Source organism: Erinaceus europaeus, chromosome 1 (assembly GCF_950295315.1).
Source record: "Erinaceus europaeus chromosome 1, mEriEur2.1, whole genome shotgun sequence".
In the NCBI taxonomy this organism is placed as follows: Eukaryota; Metazoa; Chordata; class Mammalia; order Eulipotyphla; family Erinaceidae; genus Erinaceus; species Erinaceus europaeus.
The window spans coordinates 11,232,685-11,256,108 of NC_080162.1; the positions used below are offsets into that span (position 1 = coordinate 11,232,685).

At 41.0% G+C, this 23,424-nt stretch overlaps 1 protein-coding gene across 9 annotated transcripts in view; it reads right to left on the bottom strand.

The window, feature by feature from the left end:
* The window catches only part of SLC16A9 (solute carrier family 16 member 9), a 70,697-nt gene that overhangs the window by 7,236 nt on the left and 40,037 nt on the right, over positions 1-23,424 (bottom strand). For 5 of the 9 annotated variants that reach the window (XM_007517388.3, XM_016185683.2, XM_016185684.2 and 2 more), the window contains 2 exons: positions 18,247-18,390; positions 6,974-7,069 (listed from right to left, as the gene is read on the bottom strand). The exons of 1 other annotated variant lie outside the window; for it this stretch is intronic. In XM_007517388.3, the coding sequence (XP_007517450.1) occupies positions 6,974-7,069; positions 18,247-18,390 (240 nt within the window). Of the gene's footprint in view, positions 1-6,973; positions 7,070-18,246; positions 18,409-23,424 lie in introns of all 9 variants that reach the window. 3 more of the 9 variants (XM_060190988.1, XM_060190940.1, XM_060190933.1) reach the window with 3 other exon arrangements.

Genomic DNA, 23,424 nt, shown 5'->3' on the forward strand with positions numbered 1-23,424 from the left:
TATATATACAAACTATGGAGTGGTTAATGGTTTACAGTACAGTTATTGACACATGGGTACAATTTTTCATCTCTCCATGATACACTGTCTGCAGAAGTATCTCACCCCCAACTCAGACCCTTTTCTACCACCCTGCATCTTACAGGAGAGTATTCTTTTGCTGACAATTTAGATGTCATCATAGTGGACAAATTTAATCCTTCATCTTTTTTATTGTTGTTAACAAGCATCATTAACCCAGGGCAGTTTTTCAGATAGAAGCGGAAAGACAGAGGGAGAAAGAGACCAAAGCACCATAGCTTCCTCTGGTGTGCCGGGCATCCAGGCTCAGAGTCTGAGCACCTGCACATGTGTCAGTCAGAGCCGGCGCACTGTCTCCTAGTACCCTGCATCTCTGCCAAAGTGGGTCATACTTTCAAAAGCTAAAAGCACTTTGGGAAATAAACTGGGAGAACAAAATAGGAAGAATATTTCATTGCACTGCATTAACATCCATTCACTTTAAGTCATATATATTTTTTTAGGCACAAAGATCAATAAAATAGAACCATAAATAAATAATAATAATAATAGCCCATAAACAAACTCACCCATATCTGAACAGTTAATTTATGGCAAAGATACCAAGAACACACAGTAGAGAAAGAGAACTATGTACAATGAATCGTTTTGTGAAAACTGGACATTAAAAACTTGGGATAGTATTCTAAAACCCCCCACCTCTCCAGAGCCCAGCCCCACTAGGGAAAGATAGAAACAAGACGGGGGTATGGATCCACCTGCCAATGTCCATGTCCAGCGGAGAAGCAATTAAAGATGCCAGACCTCTCACTTTCTGCACCCCCAAAATAATTATGATTTATACTCCTAGTGGGGGTGGAAATGATAAGAGGAAGATGGCCAGAGGTCTCTGAACTCCAACTCCCTCAGGAACTAGAGGGAGAGGAGGGGAAAGGGAGAGACCTTTTCGGATGTAGTAATAGGCATATGAGTGACTTGGACAAGAAGAGAAGACGGGACCATGAAAAAGAGACAGAACTGCCGCAGCTTCCAATGGAGAGATTGAGGGTCCAGAATTCTGACAGTGGGAATGGTGGGAATATACCCACATTAGCTTGTGGTTTTGCAAATCAATATTAAATCACTAATAACAATAAATAAGAAGAGAGAAAAATCAGAATAATATCTCACACTGTACACAAAAATTAATTCTTTTTTAAAAAATTTTTTCAAAACATTTATTTATTTATTCCCTTTTGTTGCCCTTGTTTTTATTGTTGCAGTTACTATTGTTGTTATTGATGTCATTGTTGTTGGATAGGACAGAGAGAAATGGAGAGAGGAGGGAAAGACAGAGAGGGGGAGAGAAAGACAGACACCTGCAGACCTGCTTCACCGCTTGTGAAGCGACTCCCCTGCAGGTGGGGAGCCGGGGACTCCAACCAGGATCCTTCCACTGGTCCTTGCGTTTTGTGCCATGTGCACTTAACCCGCTGTGCTACCGCCTGACTCTCCACAAAAATTAATTCTAAATGGAGTGAAAACTTGGAAGTAAGGCCTAAGGCCACTCAATATAGAGACTAAAGCATATGCACTGCACTTTAAGCACTGATCTCAGCAATGTCTTTGGGAATTCAGCTCTGATGATGAGGGAAACAAAACCAAAAATAAATGATAAGACGCCATCCTACATCAAACTAAAAAGCGTCTGCACAGATTCTTGTTTCTCCCTAATCCTGCCTCCCCTAACTCTCTGTGCCTTGAAACTCAAAGTCACTTGAATTTGCCTCTATTTAAATAGACTTTCCACAGTCATTTCATTTGTGATGCAAGAGCACATCTCTCAGCATGCAATGCCTGACCTCTTCAGCACAACCAAATTCGCCCATTAAGAGAGATGTTTACAATGGTTAACATTTTTTGAATTCTTCCCTATAGACAATCTCCTTTTAGATTCCCAGTAACCTAATATGATGAGTAAGTACTATTCTCTTAGTCTTTTAAAAAATTTTTATTATCTTTATTTATTGGATAGAGACAACCAGAAATCGAAAGGGAAGAGAACGACAGAGAGGGAAAGAGAGAGAGAAAGAGAGAGAGAGAGAGACCTACAGCACTGTTTTACCACTTATAAATCATTCTCCCTGTAGGTGGGGACCAGGGGCTCGAACCTGGGCCTTGCTCATTGTAACATGTGCGCTCAACCAGGTGCACCACCACCACCAGGCCCCATGGTACTATTCTGTCCCCATCTCATAGCTCAAAAAACTGAAACTTGATTTAGCAATGAGCCAAATGAGCAAGTAACATGCTCATTTCCACTTAACTAGTGAGTGGCACGGGCAGGATTCCAAACCAAGTAGTCTGGCCACAGGGTCTATGCTAGAGACTCAGTTAAAGAACCCTGAAAAATAAACAGTGTTCAGAATAAACTTTAGTTTGCTTTTCATAACATTTTCTTCTGCCTTATCATTCATAACTTTCTGTCTTTCTTTTGCAATACTACCTGTTCTTGAAGGCAATACAAAGCCTTAAAAAACAGAATGTTAACCAGGTGTCATTAAGTGAAGTTCATTTTCATGAAGTTCTTTTTATAATTTCTTCTAATAGCTACCTAGACTATAGGTGCTAAAGCTGTTATGCCTACTTCCATGTGCCCCACCATATTTGAGAGAGAGCCTCCTGGATTCTCTACACTGAATTCCAACTGCTGGATTCTTCATCTGCTGTTTTCAAACTTTCTTCTCCAAAAAGCCATCTTCTCAAGCCTCTGGTCCTGCCAGTTCCTTTACCATGAGTCATGTTTATCAACTAGCAAAGCTTTAGTCTTTAGAGCACTGTGGGCAAGAATCCAACTGCAGTAATTCAATCTGTACATAGTTTATCACATGAGGTTCGTCTGGGGGACAAAAATATTAGTTTGGATCCTTTTGTCATTTAAGTTGATCAGTTTATCTGAAAGTCTACTTTCTGGGAATGCCTATCCATTAACAAGTAGCATTTGTAAACTTAAAAATATATTTTTTAAAAAGTTCAGATTATCTCCTAACATAATTCACAAAAGACTGACCACAAATATTTTAGTAAGCCCCTAAATATCTGAGATAGAGATAGAGAGAGAGAGAGAAAGAGAGAGAACAAAACAACTTCATCTGAAAAATGAAACAAGACTCAAAAATATCATAAAGGGCTCAGAACATTTATATTTACAATTCTCTTTAGTGACTACCTCTTGATTACTAAAGAAATAGCATGAGCAAACAGTCTGTCATTCATACATGGACATATGCCACTGAGATGTCAGTGCTTGAGAAAAGTGAGTTCAGGGCAGGGCAGTAGCACACCAGGTTAAGCACACATAGTACTAAGCACCAGCATCCACTCAAGGATCCCAGTTTGAGCCCCTGGCTCCTGGCTCCCCACCTGCAGAGGGGTCACTTCACAAGTGGTGAAGCAGGTCTGCATGTGTCTGTCTTTATTTCACCTTCTCTGTCTTCCCCTCCTGTTGCCATGTTTCATATTGGTTTGGCCCCCTTCCCCCCAACTCTGAGAGAAATGGTTTGGTCCTTGCTAGTTTCATGCCCCTCTTTCTCCCCGCCCCCTATGCTAAGGACGTCCAGAGTCCCAGCAGCAGCCGCGGAGGAAGAATGATAGGGAAGCACCTGGTGTGGTGATTTGCCCATTCGTGAATAAAGATTAAACTGCAGCTTCTCAGCCCAGCCCTGTGTCTCCGAGTCTCTGTCTCTGTCTACCGCCGCGACGCTAGCCCGGCCTGCTGGAGCCCCTGAAACATAACAACAAATGGCGCCCAACATGGGGCTGACCTGCGCATCTCTCAGATAAGTGAAGACAATTTGGCTACCTATGCACTATGGCCTTCTCTTCTGCTTGTGAAGAAATCTCCAAAGGCCTCTGCCCTTTCTTCACGAGACTGTTTTGCTGTTTCTGGAACATTTATCTCTGGACCAGTCTGTGGTTTCTGCCCAACGCCAGCCCGCAGGAGCCCAACGCCAGCCCGCAGGAGCCCAACGCCAGCCCACATGAGCCGGCTTTCCGCCGCGTGGCGCGGGGCATTGGGCATGGGCTCCCTCCATGCTGCTCAGCTGCTGGGAGCAGGGCAGGGCCATGGGGCAGGGCCGTGGTGGCCTATCATGGCCGCCACACCGGGGAACCTCAGCCCGCACCTTCTGCACGGCTGGCCCGCCCGCCCTCGTGCTATGAAGTCTGGACAGATCCCAGACCACCCGGAGACCGCAGGCTCCCTGCCGAAACTGGGCCCCCTGGCCGAGATCTCCAGCTTGGGTCTGAAGGCAGACAAGCTAGAATATGCAGAGATTTGTGCAGAGATCACAACCTACAATTCCTAGAAGTGAAGTTGACCAAGAGGCCACCACTGGACAACACACTCCCCAAACAGCTAAGACAGTACAGATCTGAATTCGTGTTTAAAATGACATGTCTTTGTAACAAAAGTTTCTCTCCTTGTGTATTAAAGACCATGTTTACGTGTGTGTTTAAAGTTTGGTAACATTAACTTTAAGGTTAAAAATGTAACTTTAAGGCTAAATTCGTACCAAAGATAAATGAAAAAGGTTTTCAACGTAATTCTCATAAAGATAAAATTAACTTACATTTAAAGTCTGAGGTAAAAATTAGTTAACAATCAATATATTTTAACTAAGTTGGTCTTAAAAAAAAAAACCTGGGCACACCTAGGGTGTGTCTCCATCTTAAATGGGTGTAACAAAAGGTTAAAAAGACGTTGTTGATATGTAAAAGTCTCAAATTCCTTCTCAATTAGAAACGTTAGATTGTGCTATGGTTATGCTAATAATTCTCATGCCTGAGGCATTTTTCTTTCTATGGTCCATGTTTGCCTTTCCACATTTTATTGTTTCAACTTTAAATAGTCTTAGAATCATGCTAGAAGGGACTTCCAATTGTGATAGAGTTATCAATTGTGGTAAACTTCTAACCTGCTACAAGTTTTCTTTCATAAGTAAGTGAATTGCAGCTGTCAAGTTCTCTACAGAAAAGCAGAATTCCGATGGCTGACATTCCCCATTGAGACAGACGTACAATTCACCCCTTGGCAATTATTCAGTGGACATCTGCTTTGGACTTCTGTCGGACTCACTGATACACCTTGGACACTTTGCACAAAACTAGCAGCTTCCATTTATGCTGCTGGGTTTCTCAAAGACTGACTGCAGCCATGCCTTGGGACTCTATGCCTCACCCTCCCCCCATGCTAGAAAATGCCCGTCGAGGCAAGTACGCCCCCAAGTGGCAGGAAATGTTTATTTTTTAAGCTGATAAAGTTTTGCCCAGAGGCAAAAACGCCCCCCTCAGGCCTTCCCTTGGCAGCACACTGGTTCTTGTTACTCGCTTACATGTTTCTCCATGTTTGTGCCAGTTTCTTTTTTGAAAATGCCTGTACGATATAGGTTTCTGTTCACCCCACACCCCTGATACTGTGGTCATTTAGTTAAAAAGAAAAGGGGGAATTGTTGGTATTCTTCATGTTGGTTTGGCCCCCTTCCCCCCAACTCTGAGAGAAATGGTTTGGTCCTTGCTAGTTTCACGCCCCTTTTTCTCCCCGCCCCGTATGCTAAGGATGTCCAGAGTCCCAGCAGCAGCCGCGGAGGAAGAATGATGGAGAAGCACATGGTGTGGTGATTTGCCTGTTCGTGAATAAAGATTAAACTGCAGCTTCTCAGCACAGCCCTGTGTCTTCGAGTCTCTATCTCTGTCTACCACCACGACGCTGGCCCGGCCTGCTGGAGCCTCTGAACTATAACAACACCCTCCCCTCTCAATTTCTCTCAGTACAAAATATTTCCCCAAAATATTGGGGGAAAAATGGCCATAGGAGCAGTGGATTTGTAGTGTAGGCATCCAGCTCTAGCAATAACCCTGGAGGCAAAAAAAAAAAAAAAGAAAGAAAGAAAGAAGGAAGGAAGGAAGGAAGGAAGGAAAGGGAGGGAGGGAGGAAGGAAGGAAAGAAAAGTAAGTTCCATGTGACCTTAAGAGCCCCCATTTCCTTGTCTTCCCATCTCTCTCAGCAGTGAGGTTATTTTAAGAGCTCTGATTCTTTTAGCAAGATTCTCATCAGGGTTTGACTTCCAATTCATAAGGCCAGTAAGTTTTCTTTTCCTATTTTATATTGAACATCTAATATCCTCAATTTTTATTTTTATTATTATTATTATTTTGCCTGCAGGGTTATTGCTGGGGCTCAGTGCCTGCACTATGAGCCCACTGCTCCTGGAGGCTACCTTTCCCCTTCTGTTGCCTTGTTGTTTATTGTTGTTATTATTATTATCTTGTTGTTGTTGCTGCTGCTGTTGTTGGATAGGACAGAGAGAAATGGAGAGAGGAAGGGAAGTAGAGAGGGGGAGAGAAAGACAGACACCTGCAGACCTGCTTCACCGCTTGTGACGTGGCCCATCTGTAGAGGGGGAGTGGGGCTTGAACTGGTATCCTTACGCTGGTCCTTGGCTTTGCGCCATGTGCACTTAACCCACTGCACTACTGCCCAACTCCTACTCAATTTTATATATGTATCTTTGGTTAGGTTACATCCACCCCATTTATGGTAGAAAAACAAACTTCCTTTTAAGATTAGGGTAAAAAGAACAGTGTTACCAGAGGGACAGCCAAGAGTTGACTGATTAAACATATCTGTACTTGGTAACTTTGATTAGAAGGTAGGGTAGTGACAATACTGTACTCAGTTAGAAAGGTACCTGCTTGGGTTAGGTGGTGGTGCACCTGGTTGAGCACAGGTGTTGCAGTGCACAAGGACCCAGGTTCGAGCCCCGGTCCCCACCTGCAGGGCAAAAGCTTCACGAGTGGTGAAACAGGACTGCAGGTGTCTCTCCCTCTGTATGTGCCCCTCCCGCTCGATTTCTGGCTGTCTCTATCCAATGAATAAAGATAACAGAATTTTTTTTTAAAAAAAGAAAGGTACCTGTTGAAATCAGGCCTAGTGCAAGGCCTCGGCGGCTGTCAAAATATTGGCAGGTAATAGTCACTGTTGCAGTGTATAATAAACCACATCCAAGACCTAAATATAAAAAAGTTACATACATTAAGAAAAATTGGATTCATCTAACACAGAAAAAGAAAACAGAATAGCAATGAAGACCAACAATGAGAGTTCTCTCCAAAAGGACACTTGTACTCAGGAGCTAGAACTGTTGAGACTATGAACTCCTAGATAACTTCTATTTTGCAGCTAACAGAAGCACATATGGCTAGCTTTGGTTCTCACTCCACACCTACCCTAAGGCCAAAGTCAAATAAAAAGCATTGAGTTTTTGATATATGAACGGAGAATACACATTTAAATGAAGACATTATGAGGGGACATAGAAAATGCTTTAAGTTGCCCAACAAACAGCAAAATTCCATCAGACCTGCCTATTAGATATTTCTACCTCTACTTTAAATCCTAGAGCTCAGTTCATACTTCAGCTTCTAATTTGTTTCAATCTACATCTGCACTTATTCAGCCTTCAGGTTCATGATTAGTCAATACTTTGTTTGGCTTTATATATTAACTCTTCTTTCTGCCACCAGGTTCCAGATGCTACTGTGATGCCAAACGGAATTCCCTGGGCAGATGACCCCACCAGCGGGTCCTGGAGCCCTGTTTCCACAGAGCCCCACCCCACAAGGGAAAGAGAGAGACAGGCTGGGAGTATGGATGGACCTGTCAGCAACCATGTTCAGCAGGGAAGCAATTACAGAAGCCAGACCTTCCACCTTCTGCATCCCATAATGACCTTGGGTCCATACTCCCAGAGGGCTAAAGAATAGGAAAGTTATCAGGGAAGGGGATGGAATATGGAGATCTGGTGGTGGGAATTGTGTGGAGTTGTACCCCTCTTATCCTATGGTTTTGTAAATGTTTCCTTTTTATAAATTAAAAAAAAAAAAGTGTCCTGGAGCTTGCTTCCCCAGAACCCCACCCTACTAGTGAAAGAGTGAGGCAGGTTGGGAGTATGGATCAACCTGTCAACGCCCATGTTCAGCAGGGCAGCAATTACAGAAGCCAGACCTTCCACTTTCTGCACCCCATAATGACCTTCAGTCCATACTCCCAGAGGGATAAAGAATTGGAAAGCTATCAGGGGAGGGGATGGGATATGGAGTTCTGGTGATGGGAATAGTGTGAAGTTCTACCTCTCTTATCCTATGGTTTTTGTTTCCTTTTTATAAATAAAATTATAAATAAAATAAAGTAAACCCATATTGTGAAAAAATATGTATTTTTTTCAATCTTTTTCATTCAAAGTGATTTTGTCAGTGCTAATAGCTTACACATCCCCAGGCTACAAAACAATGGCCCTGAAGCAAGTTCTCTGTAATTCACCAGTCAGCCTATGATGATAAACTTTATATCTGAGCACTTATCTTTCAGAGATGTCTTCTTATATAAAAGTAAAATGCCTAACAAAGAGAGTTTTCAAAGTTAACCCAATTACCAAATAATGTGATGATAACAATAACTATTCATTGTCTTTTTGAACCCTAAGACAGCAGGAACCTCACATTTCCACTATAGAGTCTATATTTCCCCCAGTCCTGGAACCTTAGGGTGGGGCACACTTTCTTGCATGCTTCTCCCAATTCAAATCAAATAATATTGCATCCACCAATCGCAACCTAATCAACGCAATGAGTGCCACCACAGCTTGCTTCACTTCAGACTGTGTCCAGAGACTTCACGTGTGGAATGACAACCCTTCAGCTTCATCACTCGGGTGAGACCTTTCCTTTCATAGTATTCTCTAATTCCATTCCAAGTGGTTCACTTCCTAACAAAGTCCCAAAACCTAGATATAGTCCAGGTCCCCTGAGATAGAGTATATGTTCACATGTTTCCATAAACTAGGGCAAAATATATACCTGAAAGCAAAAGTACATAGTAGTCTGCAGTGAGTACCTCCAAACACTTCATCTGCACTATTCCAGTCTTTAGGTCCATAATTGTTCAACAATTTGTTTGGCTTTGTATGTTAACTCTCTTTTTAGCCACCAGGTTCCAGATACCAGCAGGATGCCTACCAGACATCCTTCCTTTCTGTCTTACCCTCCTCTCTCCATTTCTCTCTGTCCTATCCAACAAGGAATGACATCAACAACAAAAATTATAGCCACAACAAGGCTACAACAACAATGACAACAAAAGGGGGAAAAATGGCCTCCAGGAGCAGTGGATTCATGGTGCTGGCACTGAGCCCCAGCAATAACCCTGGAGACAAAACAATAGAGAACCCTTTTGTATGATGTAAAGGGGGACTACAATCTCATTAATTAACAAGATGATCTGGGTTGATTTATATAGCTGCTATTATTACATTTAGAGCACATCAAAACACACTGTAAAAATAGTTTCTTAATAATCAATTTTGGATGCCAAAGAAATACGACCCTTTACTAAGGCTATGTATTGGAAGGGAAGTTAATTTGCTTTTCTATGACTTGGTTGTCAGAACTATATCATATGTTGTTAAGTATCAGAGATGGGACAGGAGGTGGATTCATGCTGATGTCAGTGCTAAGTTGAAATAGTAACTTTCAGACTAAAAGTAAAATAAAAGAAAAATTTTGAAAAATGATTTCCAGATTAGCTCACATTTTTTAAATGTGGTAGAAATTGTTGGGCTGCATCGTAGGTGAGAGAGAAGGGATCCGAAGCTGAGAGGGAACACAAATCTTTATTCATGCAGACACCTCAGAGTTGGGTGAGAACGCAGCGGTTCAGGCCACATGGAACTGGCAAAATGGCCGCCTCCCACTATGCGCAACACCCTTCCCTGTGTCAGGTCACTGAGGTGAAAAGTGGGCAAAAAGATCGGACCACAGCAGCAGCAGCAGGCTTTATAGGATAAAAACCGGAAGTGGAAGTCTGCCGGGCTAGCTTCGCGGGCGGGAGAGAGAGACGACCAGGGACTCATGGCTGAGTGGTACGTAGTTCAGTCTTTATTCATGTGGAACGCAGTGCAATCTAAACTATCTCTAATCACAATCCTGTCCTTATATATCCTGAGGCGAAAGTGTCAGGTCTGAAGAGGATGTACGTAGGATAGGGGGTGGGGAGAAGGAAAAAGCGTGCAAAACAATGAGGATTAAACCAGTGCCCTGGAGGCAGGGCGGTGCTTAGTTAACAGTGGTTATGTAACTAGAATACAGTGTTAAGCAGGGGGAGATTAAACCAATGAAACAGAAGGGGTTTTAGAAGCAGAATTAGAAGCAGACCAACAGAAGTCGGGACAGGATTGGTCAGGAAAGGCACTCCGAGAATATAGTTTAAACTCTCACGAGAATCGACAGTATCCTTAGGGGACAACATGGTGGATGTGACTGCATCTGCTCAATTTCCCAACAAGAAATATAAAATTGCATTTGTTCTGCTTTAAGCATTTATTCAGGGGTGCTTATGGTTAAAAAAAATATAACATTTAGCTCACTGTCTCCACTTCTTAATTGTATACTTCAATATTAAGTCAGCTTACGCTGTTGTTTAAACAGATGATCAGAACCCTTCATTTTTTTTATATCTGAAGTACCACACCCAATGAACAATAACTCCCGCTTTAGCTCGAGCCATTTTACCAGTCCCTGGTAATGCCAATTCTTATGAATTTGACTACTTGAGATACATCATATAAGTGGGATCATACAATGTTTATCCTTGGCAACTAGCTCATTTTGCTTAACACTATGCCCCCAAGATTCACCCACACTGCCGCAGAACTGGCTTTATTTAGAGCTGGCAAAGTAGCTCACTGGGGATACTGTGCTGCTTTGACTTCTGTGTGTGACACAGGTTTGAGCTCAGCCTCCCCTGCAATGAGGTCCCTCCCTCTCCCTCTCTGCCTGTGTCTCTGTCAGCACCTTCTTTTACAAATTGAAAGAGTATTCTACTATGTGTGTATTTCACATTTGTTTATTCCTTCCTCTGCTGATCAAGATTTGGGTTATTTCCACAGTTTGGTTAATAACGCATTTACGAAGATATGTGTACACGTTTCTTCAAGAATTTGCTTTCAAGTCCTTTGGTTAAATACCCAGAGAAGGGATTGCTGAGAAGTTCTATTTTATTTTTTAGAATTTTAAAAAATATTTTATTTATTTATTAATGAGAGGGATAGGAGAGAGAGAGAGAGAGAGAGAGAGAGAGAGAGAACCAGACATCACTCTGGTACATGTGCTGCCAGGGATTGAACTCAGGACCTCATGCTTGAGAGTCCAACATTTTATCCACCACACCACCTCCTGGACCACACTTAATTTTTTTTTTTTTTTTAATGAAACCTTCACCTCCATCCAGTCTCCCAAGGTGGTCACACCATTTTATCTAGAATGCTCACAACTCCTCAAAGAATTTCTGTATTGAAAGTTTTGTCCTCGTGGCCCTGTTAAGTAGGTAAGTCAGAGATTACTATCCTTACCTTGAAAGAAGGAAAACATTACATTTGGATGAGACAATTTTTTGTTTATATGGACGAACAGAATTGAGAAGGTTAAGGGATTAATAAGCTTAATAGCTTGGAAATAAAATAACGGTTGCACGACACCTTGACTTTCTGCTCCATTGTGCGTGCGTGTGTGTGCGTGTGCATGTGTGTTTACAGAGCAGGGACTCTGAATCAAAGATACAGGGTAGGTAATGGACCCCTTACTATCTACATCTGGCGAAGAAACAAATTGATTCTGGAGTCAGGCACAGCAGGTTAAGTGCGGTACAAAGTGCAAGGACCGGTTAGGATCCCGGTTCGAGCCCCCAGCTCACCACCTGCAGGGGAGTCGCTCCACAGGTGGTAAGTCAAGTCTGCTGGTGTCTCTCTGTCTCTCTTTCTCTCTATCTCCCCCTTCTCTCTCAATTTCTCTCTGTCTCTGCCCAATAACACATAAATTTTAAAAAATTTTAAAAAAGAAGCAAACTGATTCAACATAACTGTACGCAAAATGTATATCAACATGACATTTGGTTCCATACTGCAATTGACCTTTAAAAAACCACTGCTTATTGAATTTTGGCATCTTCTCAAAGAAAACAATAACCTGAGAAGACTGCTGAAAACTTCACCCTTTTCCAACTACATTTTTTCATATACTTCAATTTTAAAATATTGCACAGGAAGGTTGAGCCTAGAGCAGACATGATAATCCAGATATACTCTATGAATCCAGAAATTCAAGAAGCTTGCCAACGTAGAGGACAATACTGTACTTCTCATCAGAATGGTGAGCACATGCTTGCTTTGGAAAACAGAGCTCTTTACATCATATATATTATTTACATTTACATGTACTCAGTTTACTATCATTATTTTTTTTAATTTTTTTAGCAATTCAGTATTGATTTACAAAATTACATATCAACAGGGGTATAATTTCACAGGGTTCCTACCACCAGAGTTCTGAATCCCAAGTCCCCCATTGCAAACCACCAAAGTTTTCCCAGGGTTGCAGACATGGACTAACCGTCTATACAACTGTCTGTCTATGTATATAACTGCCCCCTTTTTCCTTCCAAATCCAGTCCTCTCTTCCCCTCCAAGCCATACATAACCCTATTACTACATCCAAAGATCTTTCCCCTTTCCGTCCTCTCTCTCTGGGACCTGGTGGGCTGGATTTCAGAGTCCTCTTATCCTCTTCCTCTTGTCACTTAAATAATTATAAACACTGGAAATTGTCTCAGCTTTAATAAAGTATAATCCAGATAACAAACATTCCTTCAAGTCCTACGTAAGAGAGGATAAAAGTCTAAGAAAAATCTGGAAACCACAGTCAACACATAGCTTGGTCTCTACTATTTTTGATCAGACTCATACTAGTGAAAAGCATCCTTCAAACTCCACTGTCACATAGTAATTTTTAAACTAGGGGCCAGATGGGGGCACACTCGGTTAATCCCACATGTTACAGTGTGCAAGGACCAGGATTGAAGTCCCCAGTCCCCACCTGCAGGAGGAGAAGCTTTGTGAGTGATGAGTGTTAGAGGCTTCTCTCTTTTTCTCCCCCTCTCTATAGCTCCCCCTTTCCTTTCAATTTCTCTCTTTCTCTATCCAACAAATAAAAAGAATTTTTAAACTAAATAGTTACACTGACAATTTAAGTTATAAACATGGGTAAATATAATTGTTTCCCTTGAAACACTCTATCGGCGTGGTGAAAACTGCATGTACATGTATATGTATATGTATATGTATATGTATATGTATATGTATATGTATATGTATATGTATACACACATATATAGCTGTTTTGTTTGTTTGTTTTACTTAGGACAGAAATTAGAGCTTATTTTAACAAATGTTGAAGACTTCCTTCCAGTGGCCAGAATGGTAGCCCAGTGGTAGAATGCAGGACTTGGCATCCTTTAGATACTGAGTTCAATCAACTAAAATTATATATGCTGGAGTGATGCTCTGGTTCTCTCTCCCTCTCTCTCTCTCTCTCTCTCTCTTTCATTCTCTACCTCTGTGGCAAAAGAAACTTGTTTTGAAAGATATTTTTTTAATTTAAGCATAATTCGTGTAATATGATAGCATCATTACAAAGACAGAATTAAAGTTATGTGACTTGAATATATATAAAGGGCCAGGCAGCGGCATGCCCAGTAGAGTGCAGATGTTACCATGCAAAACGACTGAGGTTCATGTCCCTGGTCTGCACCTTTGGTGGGGGGGAGCTGCATAAGGGGTGAAACAATAATGCAGGTACCCTCTCTTTTCTCTCTCTCTCTCCCCGACTCCATCCATGTCTCTATCAATAAAACAAACAAAAAAAGAAAATATCTAAATGGTTATGCATTATAGGATGTTGTTTTGTACATTTTTTAATTGCCTCAATTAATTCAACTGATATAAGAATTAGATAAGCCATTTGGGGGTGGGGGTTATGCAAAGAGACACTCATGCCTGAGGCTCCAAAGTCCCAGGTTCAATCTCCTGCATAGATTTTAACACAGAGCTTGTGGTAAAAGAGAGAGAGAGAGAGAGAGAGAAGTAAATGTCCATAGTGCAATAAAAATTTAAAAAGAAAAAAATATTTAAAAAAATTAAAAAGAAAAGAAAAAAACTTCAAACACATATTGAATATTCTTTTTTAAAAATAGCACTAAAAATAATAGTTATATTAATATTTATTGCATTATCTCATTAATCTACAAAATATGATAGATGACATCATTATGATCATTTTAAAAAGTAAAAAAAAAATAGAATGTAAGTAATTTCTCTAGTCACATGGCTTACAATTAGATATGGTTAATCCACCTGGAAGGACCCAGTGCTCGCCTGTGCTGATTTCTCCTTCCTTCTACCATTCTTTCTGTGTTAGAAGACCATGTAATTTACTCCAGACAAATGAAAGAGGTTAGGATTACAGTTCTGCACAGAACTGGCATTTAATTAATGTCATCATTAGAATGAAGCTTTCTTGGTTTCTCTAAAGAAACTCAGAATAGGAAAAGAGTAAGTTTGGACTGTGTACTAATTTTCTGCCACTTCCTTTTCAATTGACTACTCTCCCTCAAATGGCAACAGAATAAAAGGGTCATTGTTCATTATTATCCTGATTATTTATCCCAATATCCCATGAGTCTACTGAAGAAATAAAACCACAGAGAATTCAACCATCATATCAGATGCTGGTCGCCTGCTACAATAAGGTGATTTACAGTATTTATAAGTTAGACACAAATTTATTAGAGTGGGCATTTGCTTTATTGAACTCAAACCCAATTCAATTCTTATTTACTTTGTCTTTATTGTTCTTGACTTCATTTCTTCCTCACAAGAACTAATGTGCAGTAACTTCCTTGATTTGCCATCACAGGTGACGGAAGATTTATGGAGAAGTAGATGGTCCACATGTCCCACCCCAAATCCTAGTCCTCTTCCCAGGAGTCACTTTCTCCTAGCCACACAGATCCAGACCATCTTGCTAAATCAAAATTGCATGCAGGCTTCAAATTTAATCTACTTTCTTACCCAGAAGTCATTAACTGGAGATGTCAGGATTCTAGGAGGATGGCAACAAGAACTATGATAAATATCTGGGTAATGAAACCCTGAATCTTTATCCAAAGAGAACTATGGGCACCTCTGTATGTAACTGTACATAGAAGTAATACATAGGGAGATACATGTTAAGCATGGTTGTACAGAGGGTCATGAACTGGCATTATGAACTAGGAAGCTAAAGCATCTCACCAGAACACAATCGTACGGGGACTAGGTGACACATGGCCCGAGTCTGACTCATGGTGCATGTAGTCAATTTACAAACCCATCCAAAGGTCGTTATATAAATGCCTGAAATTTATATAGTTAGCCCATGCCTAAACAGCTGTTGACGTAACTCCAGACAATGTTTCTTGACCAGTGAAATGAAAGGGATGATCATAAGGGAAACTGAGTGTAAAGCCCTGTAATGCCACCGCCTTCACCAGTCAAAAGAGCAAATCAGGATCAAGTCTAAATCCTAACCACCTGACAGTGGCAGAAGTCTGACTATTTAAGATAACGAAGTCTATGAGGGAGGGGCACAGATGTAACTATCAGTGTGCGGGCATAGTACTTGCATGCCTGATGCCCCAGGTTTGATCTCTAGCACCACATATACCAGGCTGACTAATGCTAAGGTCTCTCTCATAAAAATAAATTAGTATTTTTACAATTAAATAAACGGCATAAAATAACTACAGGATTTTGGAAACTAGGACACGGCGGGCTTTACATAATTTTTCCTTTTTTTTCCCTGTGTACCCATACATAAGCCTTATAATACATCAAATGTATATAAATCTTAGCTACTAGAAGCTACCTCTTTCTTTTAAAAATGGATTTATTTAGTCTCTAGATAAATGCAAATACTGTATTACCATTTTTCATCACTGAAGTCAGTGACAACTTCAGGTAGATAGTCACAAACACTACACAGAGATTATTCAGTGAGGACTTTAAATACATTGTCACAAAAACTATACCAATATTTGTCTTGAGATCATTGCTAACTTGCTAAGAGTAAAAAAAATTAAATGTTATTTCAGAGTACAGTGAAAATGCCTAAATCATACCAAGGCATATTAATTCACTTTTCTTTTTTTTAATTTTTATTTATAAAATGGAAATATTGATGAGACCCTATTGATGAAATAGGATAAAGGGGGTATATTTCCACACAGTTCCCACCCCTAGAGCTCCATATTCCACCCCCTCCCCTGATAGCTTTCCTATTCTTCATCCTTCTGGGAGCATGGACCCAGGGTCATTGTGGGATGCAGAAGGTGGAAGGTCTGGCTTCTATAATTGCTTCCCCGCTGAACATGGGCGTTGACAGGTGGATCCATACTCCCAGCCTGTCTCTCTCTTTCCCTAGTAGGGAAGGGCTCTGGGGAGGCGGGTACACATGATACCAAGACACATGGTAGGGCCCTCACTTTTCTAGATAGAAAGAAGTTTGAACTAAAAGCAATGATCCGCTGTTCAAATATATGCAGATACTTATATTGCTATTGTTATTTTAGACCGTGACTGAAGGAAAGCTCAAATTTTAACAGAGATAAATCTATTTGCATCTATAGGTTCTGATTATAATAAATATTACAGGAAGTATAAAATATCAAACATATATTCTTATTGTTTAAAGCACTAACAAGTGACCTCCTTATTTAGATTAAGACTGGATTTGTTTTTATTTAATATAAACTTCATTAGTGATTTAATTGTGGTTTGTAAGAGTATAAGAAGAGATAGATATTGTTCTACACCACACTGACCACCAAATTTCTTTCTTTTCTCTTTTTTTTTTTAAATATATTTTATTTATTTTATTTTTGAGAAAAACGCAGAGAGAAAGAAACAGAGGGAGAGAGAGAGAGAAACACCAGAGCACTGTTCAGCTCTGGTTTATGGTGGTGCAGGGGATTGAACCTGGGATTTAGAAGCCTCAGGCTTGAGAGTCTGTTTGCATAACCATTATGCTACCTCCCCCACCCACCAAATTTCTTTCTGTCGAGATAGTTTGGCAGCTCCTTTTTTTGCACCAACCATCCTTACCACTCATTTCCCTTCACTCATGCCACATCATTTTTAAAAACTGAAGAATTAACAGCAGTAAGATTGACTTGTTCTATGTTTGCTGTGACTTTGTCATTTGGGGCCTGGCGACAGAGACTGTAGAGAAGCGAAATGTTTAGCAGAGCCCTGCTCCACTGCCCAGTCTGAAAGGGACCACTTGCCAAGAAGTGACAGATGTTAGCGACATCTAAGTTTTTTTTTTTTCTTTTCTCCTTTCTGTTTTTCTTTTTATTATTATTTTATTTCTTTATTGAGGGATTCATAGTTTACAGTTCACAGTAAAATACAGTAGTTTATACATGGTTTATACATGTGTAACATTTCTCAGTTTTCCACATAACAATTCAAACATCTAAGTGTTATGTCATCCTCCTTTCTCTCTGTCTCTCTCTATCTCTCTCTCTCTCTCTATCTCTCTCTCTGTCTCTCTCTCTCTTTTGGTGCTATAGACCTAAGTACTGAAATTTTTTTTAAAATTGCTGTCTTGCAGGAAAACATAATGTTAACTTGGGGGTAGAGCGGTAGCACACCAGGTTAAGCGCACATAGTGTGAAATGCAAGGACCCGCGTAAGGATCCTGGTTCGAGCCCCGGCTCTCCACCTGCAGGGGAGTCACTTCACAGACAGTGAAGCAGGTCTGCAGGTGTCTATCTTTCTCTCCCCATCTCTGTTTTCCCCTCCTCTCTCCATTTCTCTCTGTCCTATCAAACAACAATAGAAAAAGGATGACCTCGAGGAGGCAATGAGCCCCAGCAATAACCCTGGAGGCAAGAGGGGAGGGGAGGGGAGGGGAGGGGAGGGGAGGGGAGGGGAGGGGAGGGGAGGGGAGGGGAGAGGAGAGGAGAGGAGAGGAGAGGAGAGGAGAGGAGAGGAGAGGAGAGGAGAGGAGAGGAGAGGAGAGGAGAGGAGAGGAGAGGAGAGGAGAGGAGAGGAGAGGAGAGGAGAGAAACATACTTAAGTATCTAAATACGATCAGTGGGGTAGACGTTTTACTATTGTAACAGTTTTTGGCAAAGTGGTCATCGAAAGTTTTTCTGAACATTTTTCTCCTTATATTAGCTAAATAGTAAAAGAATATGGATGAAATGATGTTTAGCTCAAGAAACTTAGACAAGTTATAGTCATCCTTTTTCCTTACCTACAACAATGCCATAGGAAAAAAACAGGAAGTAGATATTGGGGGCAAAACTGCTCAACATCAGCCCTCCAGCCACCATAAAGCCACTGAAGATAGTCACAGGCCTTGCTCCGAACGATGAGACGCAAAGGCTGCACACAGGACCTAAAACAACAAATCAAACTTTCACTTAATTAACAGCAACTGCCTTCCCGCACTCACGTATCTGCAACCTTCAAATGTTGAAAGTCAGTTTGTTCCGTCATAACAAAAAAAAATAAATAAGCATCTACTATGCATTTCAATTTTTTTTACTCTTTATTTATTTGATAGAGATAGCCAGAAATTGAGAGGAAGGGGGAGACAAAGAGACACCGGCAGCACTGCTTCACCACTTGTGAAGCTTCCCCCCTAGCCCCCGCAGTTGGGGACCAGGAGCTCGAACCCGGGTCCTTGCGCACTGTCACAGGCGTGCTCAACCAGGTGTGCCACCACCCAGCCCCATACTATGCATTTCCTAGAGGTTGGAAACTACATGAAAGATGTACACAAACATCCGTGGAGTAAAAGACACCTACCATCAAAAGTACACATTGTCAAATACCAATTTGGAAAAACAAACAAACAAACAAAACCAGGATAAGCTAGTTTACAGTTAGAAGTGAGGAGAGGGAGTCGGGCGGTAGCGAAGCAGGTTAAGCACACGTGGCAGCAAAGTGCAAGGACCGCCATAAGGAACCTGGTTCGAGCCCCCAGCTCCCCACCTGCAGGGGAGTCGCTTCACAGGCGGTGAAGCAGGTCTGCAGGTGTCTGTCTTTCTCTCCCTCTGTCTGTCATCCTCTCCTCTGTCCATTTTTCTCTGTCCTATCCAATAACATTAATAACAATAATAATTACAACAATAAAAAACAACAAGGGCAACAAAAAGGGGATAAATAAATAAAGTTTTTGTTTGTTTGTTTGTTTGTTTTTTAAAGTGAGGATAGAGGTCATCTTTGGTAAGGATTTATGGCCAGAATAGGATGCAGCCCAACTAGCCACAGTTCTGTAGTTCAGTTCATATTCTGTTGTTTGATGTGAAAGCATTTTTCTGTGAGTTGTTTGCAGAAGATTAATCAAGTCATCCTTTCGTAATATGGACACTTTGCTGTACATATTTTGTTTTAAAGGCAGCTCTATAGGTAGCATGTGGGACTTACAGGCTAGGAGCTTCTGGTTCAATTCTTAGAATGTAGCAGAGTAGTTCCCTGACTGGTCTCTCCCCCTCCCTCTCTCTCCTTCGCCCTCTTTCTCCTCCCTCTCCCTCTCTCCTTTCAGTGTCTCCTCTCTCTTTACCTCCCCTCAACCCTCCTTTATCCTCCCCCACCCCTCCCCTCACCTCCTTCCTCACTCTCTTCTGTGTCTTATATGAAGTAAATAAAATAAATCTTAAAAAAAAAAGTAACGGGTGTGCTTAGCAACCTCAAACAGAGAAACAGTGTAACTATGCAGCCTCACTAGTATTAAGTAGCAGAATCAGAATCTGACCATCCCAGGCACATTTTTCCAATACCAGGGAATCTCTCGTAAGACCATATTTGAAGGAGTCAGGCAGGAGTGCACCCCATCAAGTGCATGTTACCATGTGCAAGGATTCTGGTTTAAGCCTACGGTCTCCACCTGCAGGTGGGAAAATTTATGAGTGGCGAAACAGTGCTGCAGGTGTCTCTCTTTTTCTCTCCTTCTATTCCCCCCCAATTTCTCTCGGTCCTATCAAATAAAAAAAGTGAAAAGTGTCCACTGATAGCAGTGAATTCACTGTGTAGACACCAAGCTTGAGGATTAATCCTGGTAGATTAAAAAAAAAAAACCGAAAAACAACAACAATAAAAAAAATGCAGAGGGATACAGAACTCTGGTGACGGGAATTATACCCCTCTAATCCTATGGTCTTGCAGATCATTATTAAAACAATTTTTTAAAAAGTGCATATTTGAGACCACTGAGATACCACAAAAGTCACAATGCCAGCAGTTTCCTGCATTCTCCTAGTCATGAATTAGAGAGGCGCTTTAAGCCTTTTTGTGTGAGTGAGTACTGAAGAGAAGACTCATCTATGAAAAACAGAGGCATATTCTGTGCCAGAATTCTAAGGGGACAATTCATTTGAAAGATCCAATCACCATCCACTTGTTGAGTTGTTTGTAAACCTAGTAAGAAATACTTTCATAGACTTTAAAAATAGGCGTGGCTTTAAGAGTCATATTTCATAAATGAGTATCTCGTGACCTTTCTCTATTTACCAGTTCGCATTGAAACCAAGAGCCAGTCTTTACAGATTTAGCAAGCACAGTGGGCATTGAAACACAGAGTTTACTACTATGTACTTGAAGATTTCATCTTCAAACTAGAAATTTCAATCAGTGCACCTTAACAATGTGTCAACTTCACAAGAAAGCCCCAGTTTGGAAAGTTGGGGTGTGGAGTAGTATTTTTTTTCATAGCATCCACAACCATAACTAGTTTATAAAATACACAATATTATTGTCAGCTATATGATAAATTCTTTTCAATTTTTATTGATTCAATAGAGACAGAGAAATCTAGAGAGATAGAGAAGGAGCAAAGAGAGACACCTGCAGCACTATTTCCCCCCATAGGTAGGGAGGCCCTTCCCTATATACTGTAGCAGGTGCACTCAACCAGGTAGACCACTGCCTGACTCCAATAAATTCGTTCTGAAAAATGATTGGCATTTGTTAGTCATAGTTTGTTATAAGATTGTAAGATGACAATGTATAGTTCCACATCATACCGACCAACAGAGTTCTGTATCCACACGCTCAATCCTCCCAAAGATGCCCACCATAATTCTCACAAGTCTTTCAAACAGTTTGCTTGCTCTTGTTTTGTATGGGTTTTTCTTTCCTTTTCTTTTCTTTTTTCACAAATTCATGTAAATCACATCTCTAGATTCCACATATGAGTGGAAACCATCTGGCGGCTGTCTTTCATATCTTTACTTATTTCGCTAAGCAGTTCCATCCATTTTGTCTCAAAGGACATAATACCATCTTTTGTATCACAGAGTACTAGTCCATGGAATATATATCACATGACTTTTCTTTTCTTTTTTTTAAAATTTATTTTATTTATTTATTCCCTTTTGTTGCCCTTGTTGTTTTATTGTTGTAGTTATTATTGTTGTTGTCATTGTTGGATAGGACAGAGAGAAATGGAGACAGGAGGGGAAGACAGAGAGGAGGAGAGAAAGACAGACACCTGCAGACCTGCTTCACCGCCTGTGAAGCGACTCCCCTGCAGGTGGGGAGTCGGGGTTCGAACCGGGATCCTTATGCCGGTCCTTGTGCTTTGCGCCACCTGCGCTTAGTCCACTGCGCTACAGCCCGACTCCCTTCACATGACTTTTCTAACCAGTCATGTGTGGATGGGCATTTAGGCTGCTTCTGCTCTTTGGTCACGGTGAATAATGCAGCTATGAACATAGGGTCCCTTTGAATTAGTGTTTGCATGCCCTTCGGATAAATGCCCAAGAGAGGTATTGCTAGATCACAAGGTCATTCCATCTTCATTTGTTCAATTCTCTGCACAGTCTTCCAGGGGCCTGCGCCGGTCTGCATTCCCACCAGCAGTGTAGCAATACCAGGGTTGGCTGTTCTCCAACAGCTGTTCTTTCCTGGTTTGCTGGTGTCAGCCATTCTCTCAACTGCGAGATGACATCTCAGAGTAGTTTGCATTTGCGTTTCTCTAACGATAAGTGAGGTGGAGCATTTCTTCATGGGTCTGTGGGCCATGTGCATCTCTTCTTAAGGAAGTTGCCTGTTCAGTTTGTTTGTGTTTTTCTTTTCTAACCCACTCTTTTATTGGGTTGTTTTTGCTGCTTCTGTAGATCCATACCAATTCTTTTTCTCTCATATTCTTCTTTTTTATTTATTTATATTTATAAAAAGGAAACATTGACAAAACCATCAGATAAGAGAGGTACAACGCCACACAATTCCCACCACCAGAACTCCATTACCCATCCCTTCCCATGAAAGCTTTCCTATTCTTCAACCCTCTGGGAGTATGGACTTAGGGTCATTGTGGGATGCAGAAGGTGGAAGGCCTGGCTTCTGTAAATGCTTCCCCATTGAACCTGGGTGCTGACAGGTCGATCCACACTCCCAGCAATTCTGTATAGATGTGGGGCCAGGAGGTGGCACACACAGTTCAGCACTTATAATCGACAATTCTCTACGGATGTTTTCTATCAGTTGTTTGTCTGATGTGTGATGTGTAAATATCTTATCTAAGTAAATTTGTTCCCTGGCTATCCTTGTGTAGTGTGCTTTCAATGTATAGAAGCTTTTTAGTTTCATTTAATCCCAGAGAGGCATAAAGAATAGGAAGCTTCCAATGGAAGGGATGGGGCATGGAACTCTGGTGGTGGGAATTGTATGGAATTGTACCTCTGTTATCTTACAATCTTATTAATCACTAATATTAATATTAAATCATATTAAATATAATTAATATTAAATAATATTAATTATTAAATCACTAATAAAAAAGATATTCTCGGGAGTCGGGCTGTAGAGCAGAGGGTTAAGCGCAGGTGGCGCAAAGCACAAGGACCAGCATAAGGATCCCGGTTCGAGCCCCGGCTCCCCACCTGCAGGGGAGTCGCTTCACAGGCGGTGAAGCAGGTCTGCAGGTGTCTATCTTTCTCTCCCCCTCCCTGTCTTCCCCTCCTGTCTCCATTTCTCTCTGTCCTATCCAACAACGACAACAACAATAATAACTACAACAATAAAACAACAAGGGCAACAAAGGGAATAAATAAATAAAACTTTTTTAAAAAGATATTCTCTCTGCTATATTGACTTGGCAACATTTCTGGGGGCACAATTCTGACATATCTATTCAAAAGAATTAAGAGCTGTAACCCTAGGAACCACATGAAAAGTGAATGGATTGGCAACCCCTCAGATATAAACTTAAACAAAAAAAAATTAGAGTAATTTGTCAATATCCATCTGCAAATTAGAATTCTTGATTTTTTTTTTTTCAGCCAATAAGGGGAACGAAAATAAAGGAAATGAAAATGAAAACTCTAACTGAAAAAGTATCTTTTGTTATGATCATGAGTGAATTAGAAAAAGAGAAGAATAAATTGTTCTAAGGAATTCTGAACAGTGTATAAGTAATGAAACTTTC